The sequence below is a fragment of the Salvelinus sp. IW2-2015 genome, linkage group LG32 (assembly GCF_002910315.2).
Source record: "Salvelinus sp. IW2-2015 linkage group LG32, ASM291031v2, whole genome shotgun sequence".
Taxonomy (NCBI): Eukaryota; Metazoa; Chordata; class Actinopteri; order Salmoniformes; family Salmonidae; genus Salvelinus; species Salvelinus sp. IW2-2015.
The window spans coordinates 29,818,422-29,832,079 of record NC_036871.1 but is presented as its reverse complement, the minus strand read 5'-3'; the positions used below and the strand labels follow the sequence as shown (position 1 = coordinate 29,832,079).

The following is a 13,658-nucleotide window of genomic DNA, read 5'->3' as shown; positions in this document are numbered from 1 at the left end:
AGCACCGCCAGCATTCAAAAGTGACCAAAACATCAGCCAGGAAGCATAGGAACTGAGAAGTTGTCTGTGGTCACCACCTGCAGAATCACTCCTTTTTTGGGGGTGTCTTGCTAATTGCCTATAATTTCCACCTTTTGTCTATTCCATTTGCACAACAGCATGTGAAATTTATTGTCAATCAGTGTTGCTTCCTAATTGGACAGTTTGATTTCACAGAAGTGTCATTGACTTGGAGTTACATTGTGTTGTTTAAGTGTTCCCTTTATTTTTTTGAGCAGTGTATATATATAAAAGTTAAAAAGAAGGATGTGGTAGAAAAGGTAGGAGCAGAAAACTCACTGTGAATTTGGGTTTGACCAGGAAGTCCTTGTGTCCTCCAAAGGGAATGTGTTTGTTCATCAGGCTGAAGTGGTTGAAACGACAGAGCAGCAGACCACTGCTGTTGGCTCTCAGGTTGAAGTCCACCTCCTCACAGCTGTACCTGTTGAGGTCGTACTGTACGTTCTGTGTCAGGTCCACATTGAGCATGACAAAGTCATGGAGGTGGCATCGGGAGAAGGGCATGGCAGGCAGGCGGCGGGCCAGGGCACTGCTCCACTTGCTGGTGCCACACATGGTATACAGGAAGATCTTAGGAGTAGCCTCAATGTGCTGCAGCACCGTCTTCAAAGACACGTTGGTCAGACTGGGCCCTGTGTCTGCCATATCACTGAGGGAGAGAGGGAAGAGACAGATTTTAGTAAGGGTGTTGATAGAGTAGTCCAGATAAATGATGGTTCTTTCTGAGAATTCATTGCAGATCAATATTCATGGATCAACAATCAGGGAGTTTTTGAGTATATATATATATTTTTTACATTTGAGTCATTTAGTCACTCTTATCCAGAGCAACTTACAGTAGTGAGTGCATACATGTTGGTACTTTTTCATACTGGTCCCCAGTGGGAATCACACCCACAACCCTGGCGTTGCAAGTGCCATGCTCTACCAACTGAGCCACACATGAGGATATGCTTGCATGCGTGCGTGTGCATGCAAGTTTGAGTTTGAAACTGTACCTGCTGCTGTACTGGGGCTGGTGTGCGTTCCAGAGCACACAGGAGTCGTTCATCATGACTATGAAGGGCCAGATGTCCTGCCTCTTGACCCCCTGCTCTTCCAGACGGTTCCTCTCCAGCTCCAGGTTGTGGTATGACAGCTCCTTGATCATGAACCGAGCTGCGCCTGGGACAGAGACAACAGTAATGTTACAGCTATGTTACTGACAGTGGGTACGTTCCAAATGGCACTCTATTCCCAATATGGTGCATTTCTTTTGACATTACTTTAATGACATATATGATGATGGTGGAGATCCACTGATTCCTTTTTATTTTATTTAGTTTGGTCTAGTCACATGACCTGACTAGAAAAAGGTCTGGACCATGGTTATCACCAAGGTCAAATCCAACAGATTTATTGTGGGTCAAATTCACAAATTGTATGATCACAGCAGAAAAATATTTGCCAACCACTAACCAAAGAGCTCTACCACAGAGCTCCAACTCTAAGGCTCTAACTCAGACAGTCTGAACACAGTAGCTTTGACCTGAATTCTAATTATTACTTTATTGGTCCGTCCACCTGCTGAACTGTCCTGTTTTTTCGCCCTTTACCTAATGCCCCTATTGCTGCACGTGCCATGTGCCTGTAGTGCTGCAACACTATTGGTCCATCCATAAAGACTACACACCTGATTGGTGGATCCATATATCAGACTACTGGCCTGCTTGTGTTTTCATTGACCAGGCCCTAACCTATTGGTTAATGTAATATTTAACTCTCACCTACTGACTACAACCTTACTCAACAGATGGCAAGATACAGTACGTCTCTTGATGTTCACACTGACTGCCATAAATTCATCACTATCAGCAGAGAGAGATAAGCTACTGGACAAACTAAAAGTGTAAAATACATTAGTATATAAAGAAAGACATAAATGTAGTTTATACAACACAAGGCAATTCTATGATCTCTTTGCTGAGTGTTCTATCACAAATTACTATGGTCCTCAATGCTACCACTCAGCAGTGAAACACCTTATTGAGCACTATGATGGGACGAAAAACCTGTAGTACTGCAACTCTCCAATCAGGGATCACAGAACTAGACCAATGAAATGAGAGGAACTATATCTAAATGAGGGGTGAGGTTGCCCCTAGACGCTGATGTTGGGTCAGTTTTGTATTTTCCCCACTAATGGTTAAGGTTATCATTGTGGGAGGGAAAGCTGATCCTAGAACTGTACCTAAGGGAAACTTCACCGCAGAGCCCAGACACTCACCGACTCCGGCGCTGTTCAACATGGCTGGCAGCACCAGCAGGATGTGGTTGGGCCATTTTTTCCTGTAGTGTTGCATCTCGTACTCCTTGACCACCAGGATGTGGAGGTGGGCGGTGCCCTCCATGGCGTGGAAAATGTTGAAAAGGCCGTGCTCCTGACGCCCCGTGGTCGGGGTGAAGATGGGGCTCTTCAACAGACTGGGGTCCTGGGGAGAGGAAGTAGAGATATAATTAAAGTTGCATAGTGTAGCCGGCTAGGGCCCAGGTAGCCTGGTCAAGCAGACTGACTGTTGAGCTGAGCTATCACGAGATCAGGCTACTTCCATTAGGCTAGGACCAGGGCTCATTAGCATCAAACCACTAAAGTGAGAGAAGGAGAGGTACATCAGTGTATAGATCGCTCTGTGTGAGACATGTGGCAACTTCTTGTAACATAATGATGTGAGTGTCTGTGTTGATAATGTGTTGCTTACTGTAGGTGTTGCTTAAATGTTGCTTCTGGCACTGTTTCATTGAAGCATATTACATGCAGTTAGGAAAGCTAAGGCTAGCTTTTTCAAAAAGAAATTGGCATCCTCTACTGTGGAAAGTCTGCACATCAGAGGTATCGGATTCACATGGAATTGTTGTTTAATTCAAATGTTTGAATATATAATTATTTGTGAAGAGATGAAATGTAATTTTAGCTTCCAAATGAGAGATTTGGGTTTTCATAAGTCTAGGGCTCTGCTCAACCAGTGGCCTGCCCCTGTGAAAAGACATGGGTAAGAAACTTTTCAGACACACCCCTCTCCCTCCACTATATAAGCCAAAGACAAAAATMTAACCTCCTCTTCCGAGGATGTGAGGACGACAGTCCAATGTCAGAATGGTTCAGATAACATGTCAACTACAGAACTAAGCCAACCTCAGCATGAGCTTTGGTTGCGAATGGTATGAACTTTGAACTCTTATTCACTATAGAAGTGATACCTCCTAGACGTTGTTAGCAACAGCAGCTGCAACCGTAAATTAGGACAGACAGAGTATCCAGTCTACCACTCAGCAGCAGCAGCAGAGACATTCTTCAAAGGACCCGGTTGGGCAACACGGCCTTCCATCTACCACCAACCTACTGAAGCACAGATCAGAGTAAATATTTATTGCATTTTCCTTTTCCAAATGGGCGGTAATTTAGAATGCATAAGATATTGTATTTACGATAGCACAGATTCGCCCTTTGTTCCTCAGTCTTCCCGCTCTTTCACTCAAACCCAGCCCCTTTCTTTTGTGTAACAAGCTGTCATATCTGTTCCGCCCGCTAGGGACGTTTTCCTTTATGACGTCATTTGTAATCAAGGTATGATTTATTCTGTGTATATGTAATTCTGTGTGATTTAGTTAGGTATTTAGTAAATAAATAATTAAACCCAATTTTGTATTGCTGATTCAACATGTTAGCCAGGGTTCGTGAAGATAACCAAGAATTTACAACTTTCAGATGAGACTGAAATAAGGTGACGATTAATATTAACTGCTATTGATGTAAAATATTACTAGGTCTTTAAGAGTTTATTCGGAAGATAACAGCTCTATAAATATTATTTTGTGGTGCCCCTCCTCTCTAGTTAATTACATTTACATGATTAGCTCAATCAGGTAATATTATTTACGGAGAAAGTATTTTATAGAATAGCATGTCATAACACTTAATCCGGCATAGCCAAAGACACGACACCCCCGATAAATCCACTATAATTGAGAATTTCAATAAGCATTTTTCTATGGCTGGCCATGCTTTCCACCTGGCTACCCCTACCCCGGTCAACTGCCCTGCACCCCCCACAGCAACTCACCCAAGCCTCCCCCATTTCTCCTTCACCCAAATCCAGATAGCTGATGTTCCGAAAGAGCTGCAAAATCTGGACCCCTACAAATCAGCCGGGCTAGACAATCTGGACCCTCTCTTTCTAAAATGATCTGCCGAAATTGTTTCAACCCCTATTACTAGCCTGTTCAACCTCTCTTTCGTATCGTCTGAGATTCCCAAAGATTGGAAAGCTGCCGTGATCATCCCCCTCTTCAAAGGAGGAGACACTCTAGACCCAAACTGCTACAGACCTATATCCATCCTACCCTGCCTTTCTAAGGTCTTCGAAAGCCAAGTTAACAAACAGATTACCGACCATTTCGAATCCCATTCTCTGCTATGCAATCTGGTTTCAGAGCTGGTCATGGGTGCACCTCAGCCATGCTCAAGGTCCTAAACAATATCATAACCGCTATCGATAAGAGACATTACTGTGCAGCCATATTCATCGACCTGGCCAAGGTTTTCCACTCTGTCCATCATCACATTCTTATTGGCAGACTCAATAGTCTTGGTTTCTCAAATGACTGCCTCGCCTGGTTCACCAACTACTTCTCAGATAGAGTTCAGTGTGTCAAATTGGAGGGCCTGTTGTCCGGACCTCTGGCAGTCTCTATGGGGGTGCCACAGAATTCAATTCTCGGGTCGACTCTCTTCTCTGTATACATCAACAATGTGGCTCTTGCTGCTGGTGATTCTCTGATCCACCTCTACGCAGACGACACCATTCTGTATACTTCTGGCCCTTCTTTGGACACTGTGTTAACTAATCTCCAGACGAGCTTCAATGCCATACAACTCTCCTTCCGTGGCCTCCAACTGCTCTTAAATGCAAGTACAACTAAATGCATGCTCTTAAACTGATCGCTGCCCACACCTGCCCGCCGGTCCAGCATCACTACTCTGGACGGTTCTGACTTACAATATGTGGACAACTACAAATACCTAGGTTTTTGGCTAGACTGTAAACTCTCCTTCCAGACTCACATTAAGCARCTTCAATCCAGAATTAAATCTAGAATTGGCTTCCTATTTCGCAACAAAGCATCCTTCACTCATGCTGCCAAACATACCCTCGTAAAACTGACCATCCTACCGATCCTCGACTTCGGCGATGTCATTTACAAAATAGCCTCCAACACGGCCTACTCAGCAAATTGGATGCAATCTATTACCAGTGCCATCCGTTTGTCACCAAAGCCCATATACTACCCACCACTGCGAACCTGTACGTTCTCGTTGGCTGGCCCTCGCTTCATACTCGTGCCAAACCCACTGGCTCCAGGTAATCTACAAGTCTTTGCTAGGTAAAGCCCAGTCTTATCTCAGCTCACTGGTCACCATAGCAGCACCCTCTCGTAGCTAACAAATGCCCTTGTTTATACAGCTTTAGGCATGGTTTTTGGTCCCAGGAGTGAGTATGGATCGTAGGCAGTGACATCACCAGGGCGCACTTAGTTTTAATAAAACCCCTGGAGACCTTTGTTGGATCAGAACTTGTTGGCATGCAGAACTTACTCAAGCAGGTATATCTCACTGGTCACCCCAAAGCCAATTCCCCCCTTGGCCGCCTTTCTTCCAGTCTCTGCTGCCAATGACTGGAACGAACTGCTCAAAAATCACTGAAGCTGGAGACTCATATCTCCCTCACTAGATTTAAGCACCAGCTGTCAGAGCACTCACAATCATTGCACCTGTACATAGCCCATCTGTAAATAGCCCATCCAACTACCTCATCCCATACTGTATTTATTTATTATCTTGCTCCTTTGCACCCCAGATACTCTACTTGCACTGCACTCTTCTGCACATCTATAACTCCAGTTGCTTTAATGAGTATTGGTAGTACGTGTTCGTTTCCTGCGTTTCCTTATCAATTAGTTACTCATTTGGTGAAATAGCAATATTGACATATCTATTAATTAAAAATTTAAAACCTTTATTAATCAATTGCAAGACAGAAGTGACAACAGGAATAGCATGAAATTTGCTGAGAAGTTCTGCATCCAACAAAGCTCCAGGGTTTTTTACCTGAGTCGCGCCGTGATGTCCATGCTACGTTGTCATGTTTTGTCATTGATCATCATGTCTTTCCTGTGCTTCCCTCTGCTGGTCTTATTAGGTTCTTTCCCCTTTCTATCCCTCTCTCTCCCCCTCCTCTCTCCCTCTCTCGCTCTCTCTCTATCGTTCCGTTCCTGCTCCCAGCTGTTTCTCATTCTCCTAACGACCTCATTTACTCTTTCACACCTGTCCCCTATTTTGCCCTCTGATTAGAGTCCCTATTCTCCCTCTGTTTTCCGCTTCTGTCCTTGTCGGATTCTTGTTTGATGTTTGCTGTCCCTGTGTCCTTGTTCCGCCCTGTCGTGTTTTTGCCTTCTTCAGATGCTGCGTGTGAGCAGGTGTCTATGTCAGCTACGGCCTGTGCCTTCCTGAAGCGACCTGCAGTCTGTGGTCGCGTCTCCAGTCGTTCCTCTCTACTGACGAGAGGATTTCAGTTTCCTGTTTTGGATTTACCTATGATAATATCCAGGAGTATCATTGTTTGTTTGAGACTGGAATAAAGACTCTGTTTCTTTAAGTCGCTTTTGGGTCCTCATTCACCAGCATACAGAAGAATCCGACCAAGATGGACCCCAGCGACTACGGATTCTCTCAACACTGCCGTCAAGTTCCAGGGAGGCAATGCTCGGCAGACACCAGCAGGAATTGTCTGCTGCTTGTCATGCCGTTGAGACCCTGGCCGCTCAGGTCTCCGACCTGTCAGGACAGTTTCAGAGTCTTCGTCTCGTGGCACCAGCTACTTCTTGGTCTTCCGAGTCTCCGGTAACCTAGGGTTAATAACCCACCATGTTACTCTGGGCAGCCACTGAGTGTCGCTCCTTTCTCACCCAGTGTGATATTGTTTCTCTCTCCACCCAACACATACTCAAGAGAGAGAGCTCGGTCGCTTACGTCATATCACTCCTTACTGGTCGGCTCGGGAGTGGGGCAAAGCTATCTGGAGCAAGGGCTGAGTGTTCTAACTTTTATCAGAACTTTAAAGAGGAGATGATACGGGTTTTTGATCGTTCAGTTTTTGGAAGGAGGCTTCCAGGGCCCTGGCTTCCCTATGTCAAGGTGATCGATCCATAACGGATTACTCTATAGAGTTTCGCACTCTTGCTGCCATCCAGTGACTGGAACGAGCCGGCGTTGCTCGCTCGTTTTCTAGGGACTCCACGCAGAGGTTAAGGATGAGATCTCTCCCGGGAGTTCCTTCCAGCTGGACTCTTTGATTGCACTCGCCATCCGCATAGAACGACGGTAGATCTTCGTCACCGAGGCTCGTGGAAGAGAGCTCGCGTTAACGGTGTTTTCCCCTCTCGCATCTCAACCATTCCTCCCACCGGCTCAGAGACTGAGCCCATGCAGCTGGGAGGTATTCGCATCTCGACTAAGGAGAGGGAACGGAGAATCACCAACCGCTTTTGCCTCTATTGCGGTTCTGCTGGACATTTTTGTCATGTCATGTCCAGTAAAAGGCCAGAGCTCATCAGTAAGCGGAGGGCTACTGGTGAGCGCTACTACTCAGGTCTCTCCATCAAGATCCTGTCTACTTGTCGGTCCATCTACGCTGGACCGGTTCGGCTGCTTCCTGCAGGGCCTTGATAGACTCTGGGGCTGAGGGTTGTTTTTATGGACGAAGCATGGGCTCGGAAACATGACATTCCTCTCAGACAGTTAGGGAAGCCCACGTCCATGTTCGCCTTAGATGGTAGTCTTCTCCCCAGTATCAGATGTGAGACACTACCTTAACCTCACAGTAATCTTGGTAACCCAGTGAGACCATTTCCTTTTGATTTTTCGTTCACCTTTATACCTGTTGTTTTGGGTCATCCCTGGCTAGTATGTCATAATCCTTCTATTAATGGTCTAGTAATTCTATCCTATCCTGAACGTTCTTGTCAGTGAAGTGTTTAATGTCTGCTATCCCTCCTTTCTTCTGTCCCCTCTACTCAGGAGGAACCTGGTGATTTGACAGAGTCGGAGGATATCATGATCTGCGCACGTCTTCAAGTCGGTCCAGAGCCAACTCTCTTCCTCCTCACCGGTCGTATGATTGTTGTATTGATCTCCTTCCGGGACCACTCCCCCTCGGGTAGACTATACTCTCTGTCGGCTCCCGAACGTAAGGCTCTCGAGGATTATCTGTCTGTTTCTCTCACGCCGGTACCGTGGTGCCTTCTTCCTCTCCGCCGGAGCGGGGTTTTTTTTTGTTAAGAAGAAGGACGGTACTCTGCGCCCCTGCGTGGATTATCGAGGGCTGAATGACATAACGGTTAAGAATCGTTATCCGCTTCCCCTTATGTCGTCAGCCTTCGAGATTCTGCAGGGAGCCAGGTTCTTTACTAAGTTGACCTTCGTAACGCTTACCATCTCGTGCGCATCAGAGAGGGGGACGAGTGGAAAACGGCGTTTAACACTCCGTTAGGGCATTTTGAATACCGGTCGTGCCGTTCGGTCTCGCTAATGCTCCAGCTGTCTTTCAGGCATTAGTTAATGATGTACTGAGAGACATGCTGAACATCTTTGTTTTCGTTTACCTTGACGATCCTGATTTTTTCAACCGTCACTCGAGATTCATGTTCAGCACGTTCGACGTGTACTCCAGCCCTTTTAGAGAATTGTCTCTACGTGAAGGCTGAGAAGTGCGCCTTTCATGCTCCTCTGTCACATTCTCGGTTCTGTTGTTTCCGCTGAAGGCATTCAGATGGATCCCGCTAAGGTCAGGCTGTCAGCGATTGGCCCGTCTAAGTCACGTGTCGAGTTGCAGCGCTTTCTCGGTTTCGCTAATTTCTATCGCGTTTCATTCGTAATTTCGGTCAAGTGGCTGCCCCTCTCACAGCTCTGACTTCTGTCAAGACTTGCTTTAAGTGGTCCGGTTCCGCCCAGGAGCTTTTGATCTCCTCAAGAAGCGATTTACATCCGCTCCTATCCTTGTTATCCTGACGTCACTAAACAATCATTGTCGAGGTTGACGCTTCAGAGGTGCGCGTGGGAGCCATTCTGTCCAGCGCTTCCATTCTGACGATAAGGTCCATCCTTGCGCTTATTTTTCTCATCGCCTGTCGCCATCGAACGCAACTATGATGTGGGTAACCGCGAACTGCTCGCCATCCGCTTAGCCCTAGGCGAATGGCGACAGTGGTTGGAGGGGCGATCGTCCCTTTTGTCGTTTGGACTGACCATTAAGAACCTTGAGTACATCCGTTCTGCCAAACGACTTAATGCACGTCAAGCTCGTTGGCGTTGTTTTTCGCTCGTTTCGAGTTCGTGATTTCTTATCGCCCGGGAATAAGAACACCAAGCCTGATGCCTTATCCCGTCTCTTTAGTTCTTCTGTGCTTCTTACGACCCCGAGGGATTCTCCCTGAGGGTCGTGTTGTCGGGTTGACTGTCTGGGGAATTGAGAGACAGGTAAAGCAAGCACTCACTCACACTGCGTCGCCGCGCGCTTGTCCTTGTAACCTTCTGTTCGTTCCTGTCTCTACTCGTCTTGGCTGTTCTTTCAGTGGGCTCACTCTGCCAAGTTACTGGCCACCCCGGCGTTCGGGTACGCTTGCTTCTATTCGCCAGCGGTTTTGGTGGCCTACTCAGAGCGTGACACGCGCCGTTTCGTGGCTGCTTGTTCGGACTGCGCGCGAGACTAAGTCAGGTGACTCTCCTCCTGCGGTCGTCTCAGACCGCTTCCCATTCCTTCTCGACCATGGTCTCACATCGCCTTAGACTTTATTACCGTCTGCCTCGTCTGCGGGGAAGACTGTGAGAGCCGCCAATAAACGTAGAGTTAAGAGTCCTAGGTATTGTCGCGGTCAGAGAGTGTGGCTTTCCACTCGTAACCTTCCCTTACGACAGCTTCTCGCAAGTTGACTCCGCGGTTCATTGGTCCGTTCCGTGTCTCTCAGGTCGTCAATCCTGTCGCTGTGCGACTGCTTCTTCCGCGACATCTTCGTCGCGTCACCCTGTCTTCATGTCTCCTGTGTCAAGCCTTTTCTTCGCGCCCCCATTCGTCTTCCCTCCCCCCCCCCGTCCTTGTCGAGGGCGCACCTATTTTCAAGGTACGGAAGATCTTGGACATGCGTTCTCGGGGCGTGGTCACCAGTACTTAGTGGTTTGGGAGGGTTACGGTCCTGAGAGAGGAGTTGGGTTCCATCTCGGGACGTGCTGGACCGTTCGTTGATTGATGATTTCCTTCGTTGCCGCCAGGGTTCTCCTCGAGTGCGCCAGGAGGCGCTCGGTGATGGGGGGGTACTGTCATGTTTTGTCATTGATCATCATGTCTTGTCCCTGTGCTTCCCTCTGCTGGTCTTATTAGGTTCTTTCCCTCTTTCTATCCCTCTTCTCCTCCCCTCCCTCTCCCTCTCTCGCTCTCTCTCTCTATCGTTCCGTTCCTGCTCCCAGCTGTTTCTCATTCTCCTAACGACCTCATTTACTCTTTCACACCTGTCCCCTATTTTGCCCCTCTGATTAGAGTCCCTATTTCTCCCTTTTTCCGCTTCTGTCCTTGTCGGATTCTTGTTTGATGTTTGCTGTCCTGTGTCCTTGTTCCCCCTGTCGTGTTTTTTGCCTTCCTGCAGATGCTGCGTGTGAGCAGGTGTCTATGTCAGCTACGGCCTGTGCCTTCCTGAAGCGACCTGCAGTCTGTGGTCGCGTCTCCAGTCGTTCCTCTCTACTGACGAGAGGATTTCAGTTTCCTGTTTTGGATTTACCTATGATAATATCCAGGAGTATCATTGTTTGTTTGAGACTGGAATAAAGACTCTGTTTCTTTAAGTCGCTTTTGGGTCCTCATTCACCAGCATAACATACGTCATCATACTCTACTCCTGGGACCAAAACCATGCCTACAAAGCTGTATAAACAGGGCATTTGTTAGCTAAACACTTAGCAGTAAATGTCCCCTTCCCCCAAAGTTTATTTATTGTGGAATGTTTACCTAGTCTTATCTCCTTCACTCCCCTGCAGAGTTCTTTCTAAGTCACACATTTCTAAGAAGGGCCTCTTTATAATGAGGCAGAAAAAGAGAGAGAGAAAACAAAAATACAAATGTAGAACAATACTAAACTTCTACAATTAATATATATATTGTTAATCAGTAGTCTATACCTATAAACCCTATAAATGTAAGGAGGGAGGGGTCTTTTAACCCCCCCCCCCCTTCTATTAATAAAACATAAGCATAATAAAAAAATTCTAATACATCAAACACTTTGGTACAACCCTTTTCATGACCCCTAGGTGAACCCGACAATATTGTAATTACTTTGCCACCATGGCCTATTTATTGCCTTACCTCCCGTATCTTACCTCATTTCCACACACTGTATATAGACTTTTTCTACTGCATTATTGACTATATGTTTGTGTATTCCATGTGTAACTCTGTGTTGTTGTAGGTGTCGAACTGCTTTGTTTTATCTTGGCCAGGTCACAGTTGTAAATGATAACTTGTTCTCAACAAGCCTACCTGGTTAAATAAAGGTTAAATAAAAATATATATATAAAAAATGCACTACTGATTACTCATCTTGGGAACAACATTCTTAGAACTCGAGGGCAGACTCAAGATTGTCCATATCACCCTTTACCTGCGCAGAGACGAGGGGCAGCCTCATGCTCTCTAGGTGCTTGCCGTGCTGGCTGAAGACAAAGTGCTGCTCCTTGGCCTTGGGGATGATGAAGTGGAGCTGCACCTCCTCTCCCAGCATGGATGAGCAGAATGTGAAGGCGTGGAAGGTACACTCCGACAGCTGAACAAAAACACACATCGTTACACACCCTGTACACTCAGAGCTCCACCACCCAACACACCACCCAGCACACCACCCAGCACAAAAGGCTGCTATGCTCAGCACAACAGTCCTTCTTCAAGTTGGGTGGTGTTTTTCTAGAGGTTTAGAAAAGTGGAAGAAGGGTGGGGCTGTTGAGAACACACAACACAGCAATAGTTGACACAGGTGTTCTGTTAGTTAAGCCAATAAATCAAGTTCTCCCATGAGACAAACAATCTCTTCACAATGACAAACTACTTTTCCCCTTCCAGAACCATCTTTAGATCTAAATATATAGATGGCTTTGTTCCCTCCCTATGTACTGACCTGTGTGGCAGGGCTTCCTTCACAATAATGGTGACACTGCTCACAATGGTGAAATGCATTGTGGGCCGCGAACATACTCAGCCGAATCGACACAGTCTCCCTCTTTACAGGCATTTGGCTCTCTCCTTCCAGTTTAGGATCTGCATGGACAAATATTACAGTTACATCCACATGCTATGGGACAAAGCAGTTTAACTTAGGGCTGCAATCCCGTTAACGGGATCGATATGACAACAGCCAGTGAAAGTGCAGGGCACCAAATTCAAACAACAGAAATCTCATAATTAAAATTCCTCAAACATACAACTATCTTATACCATTTTAAAGGTAATCTTGTTGTTAATCCCATCACAGTGTCCGATTTCAAAAAGGCTTTACAGCGAAAGCACCACAAACTATTATGTTAGGTCACCGCCAAATCACAGAAAAACACAGCCATTTTCCCAACCAAAGACATGAGTCACAAAAAGCAGAAATAGAGATAAAATGAATCACTAACCTTTGATGATCTTCATCAGATGACACTCATAGGACTTCATGTTACACAATACATGTATGTTTTGTTCGGTAAAGTTTATTTAAAATAATCTCAGTATACATTGGCGCGTTATGTTCAGTAGTTCCAAAAACATCCGGTGATTTTGCAGAGAGCCARATCAATTTCCAGAAATACTCATAATAAACGTTGATCAAAGATCAAGTGTTATACATGGAATTTTAGATCCACTTCTCCTTAATGCAACCGCTGTGTCAGATTTCAAAAAAGCTTTACGGAAAAAGCAAAAACCATGCAATAATCTGAGGTCGGCGCTCAGAGCCCAATCAAGACACAAATATAGCCGCCATAATATGCAGTCAACAAAAGTCATAAAAGCATTATAAATCTTCACTTACCTGTGCTGATCTTCGTCGGAATGCACTCCCAGGACTCCCACTTCCACAATAAATGTTTGTTTTGTTCGGTAATGTCCATCATTTATGTCCAAATAGTTACTTTTGTTAGCGCGTTTGGTAAACAAATCCAAAGTCACGAAGCGCYTTCACTAAAAGCAGACGAAATGTCAAAAAGTTCCCTAACAGTCAGGAGAAACATGTTAAACGATGTATTGAATCAATCTTTAGGATGTTTTTAACATAAATCTTCAATAATGTTCCAACCGGAGAATTCCTTTGTCTTCAGAAATGCGATAGAACAGAGCTCGCTCTCACATGAACGCGCATGGTCAGCGCATGTTCAGCTCATGATAGACCTTACTCAATCCCCTCTCCTTCGGCCCCACTTCACAGTAGAAGCATCAGACAAGGTTCTAAAGACTGTTGACATCTAGTGGAAGCCGTAGGAAATG

General features: G+C 45.9%; 1 protein-coding gene across 1 annotated transcript in view; it reads right to left on the bottom strand.

The window, feature by feature from the left end:
* Window positions 1-13,658, bottom strand: part of LOC111956405 (GREB1-like protein) — a 61,027-nt gene that overhangs the window by 23,620 nt on the left and 23,749 nt on the right. Inside the window, exons 23-27 of the mRNA XM_070436568.1 lie at window positions 12,313-12,452; window positions 11,803-11,964; window positions 2,327-2,531; window positions 1,059-1,224; window positions 340-709 (exon numbers count right to left, since the gene is read on the bottom strand). Coding sequence (XP_070292669.1) covers window positions 340-709; window positions 1,059-1,224; window positions 2,327-2,531; window positions 11,803-11,964; window positions 12,313-12,452 — 1,043 coding nt within the window. The remainder of the gene's footprint in view (window positions 1-339; window positions 710-1,058; window positions 1,225-2,326; window positions 2,532-11,802; window positions 11,965-12,312; window positions 12,453-13,658) is intronic.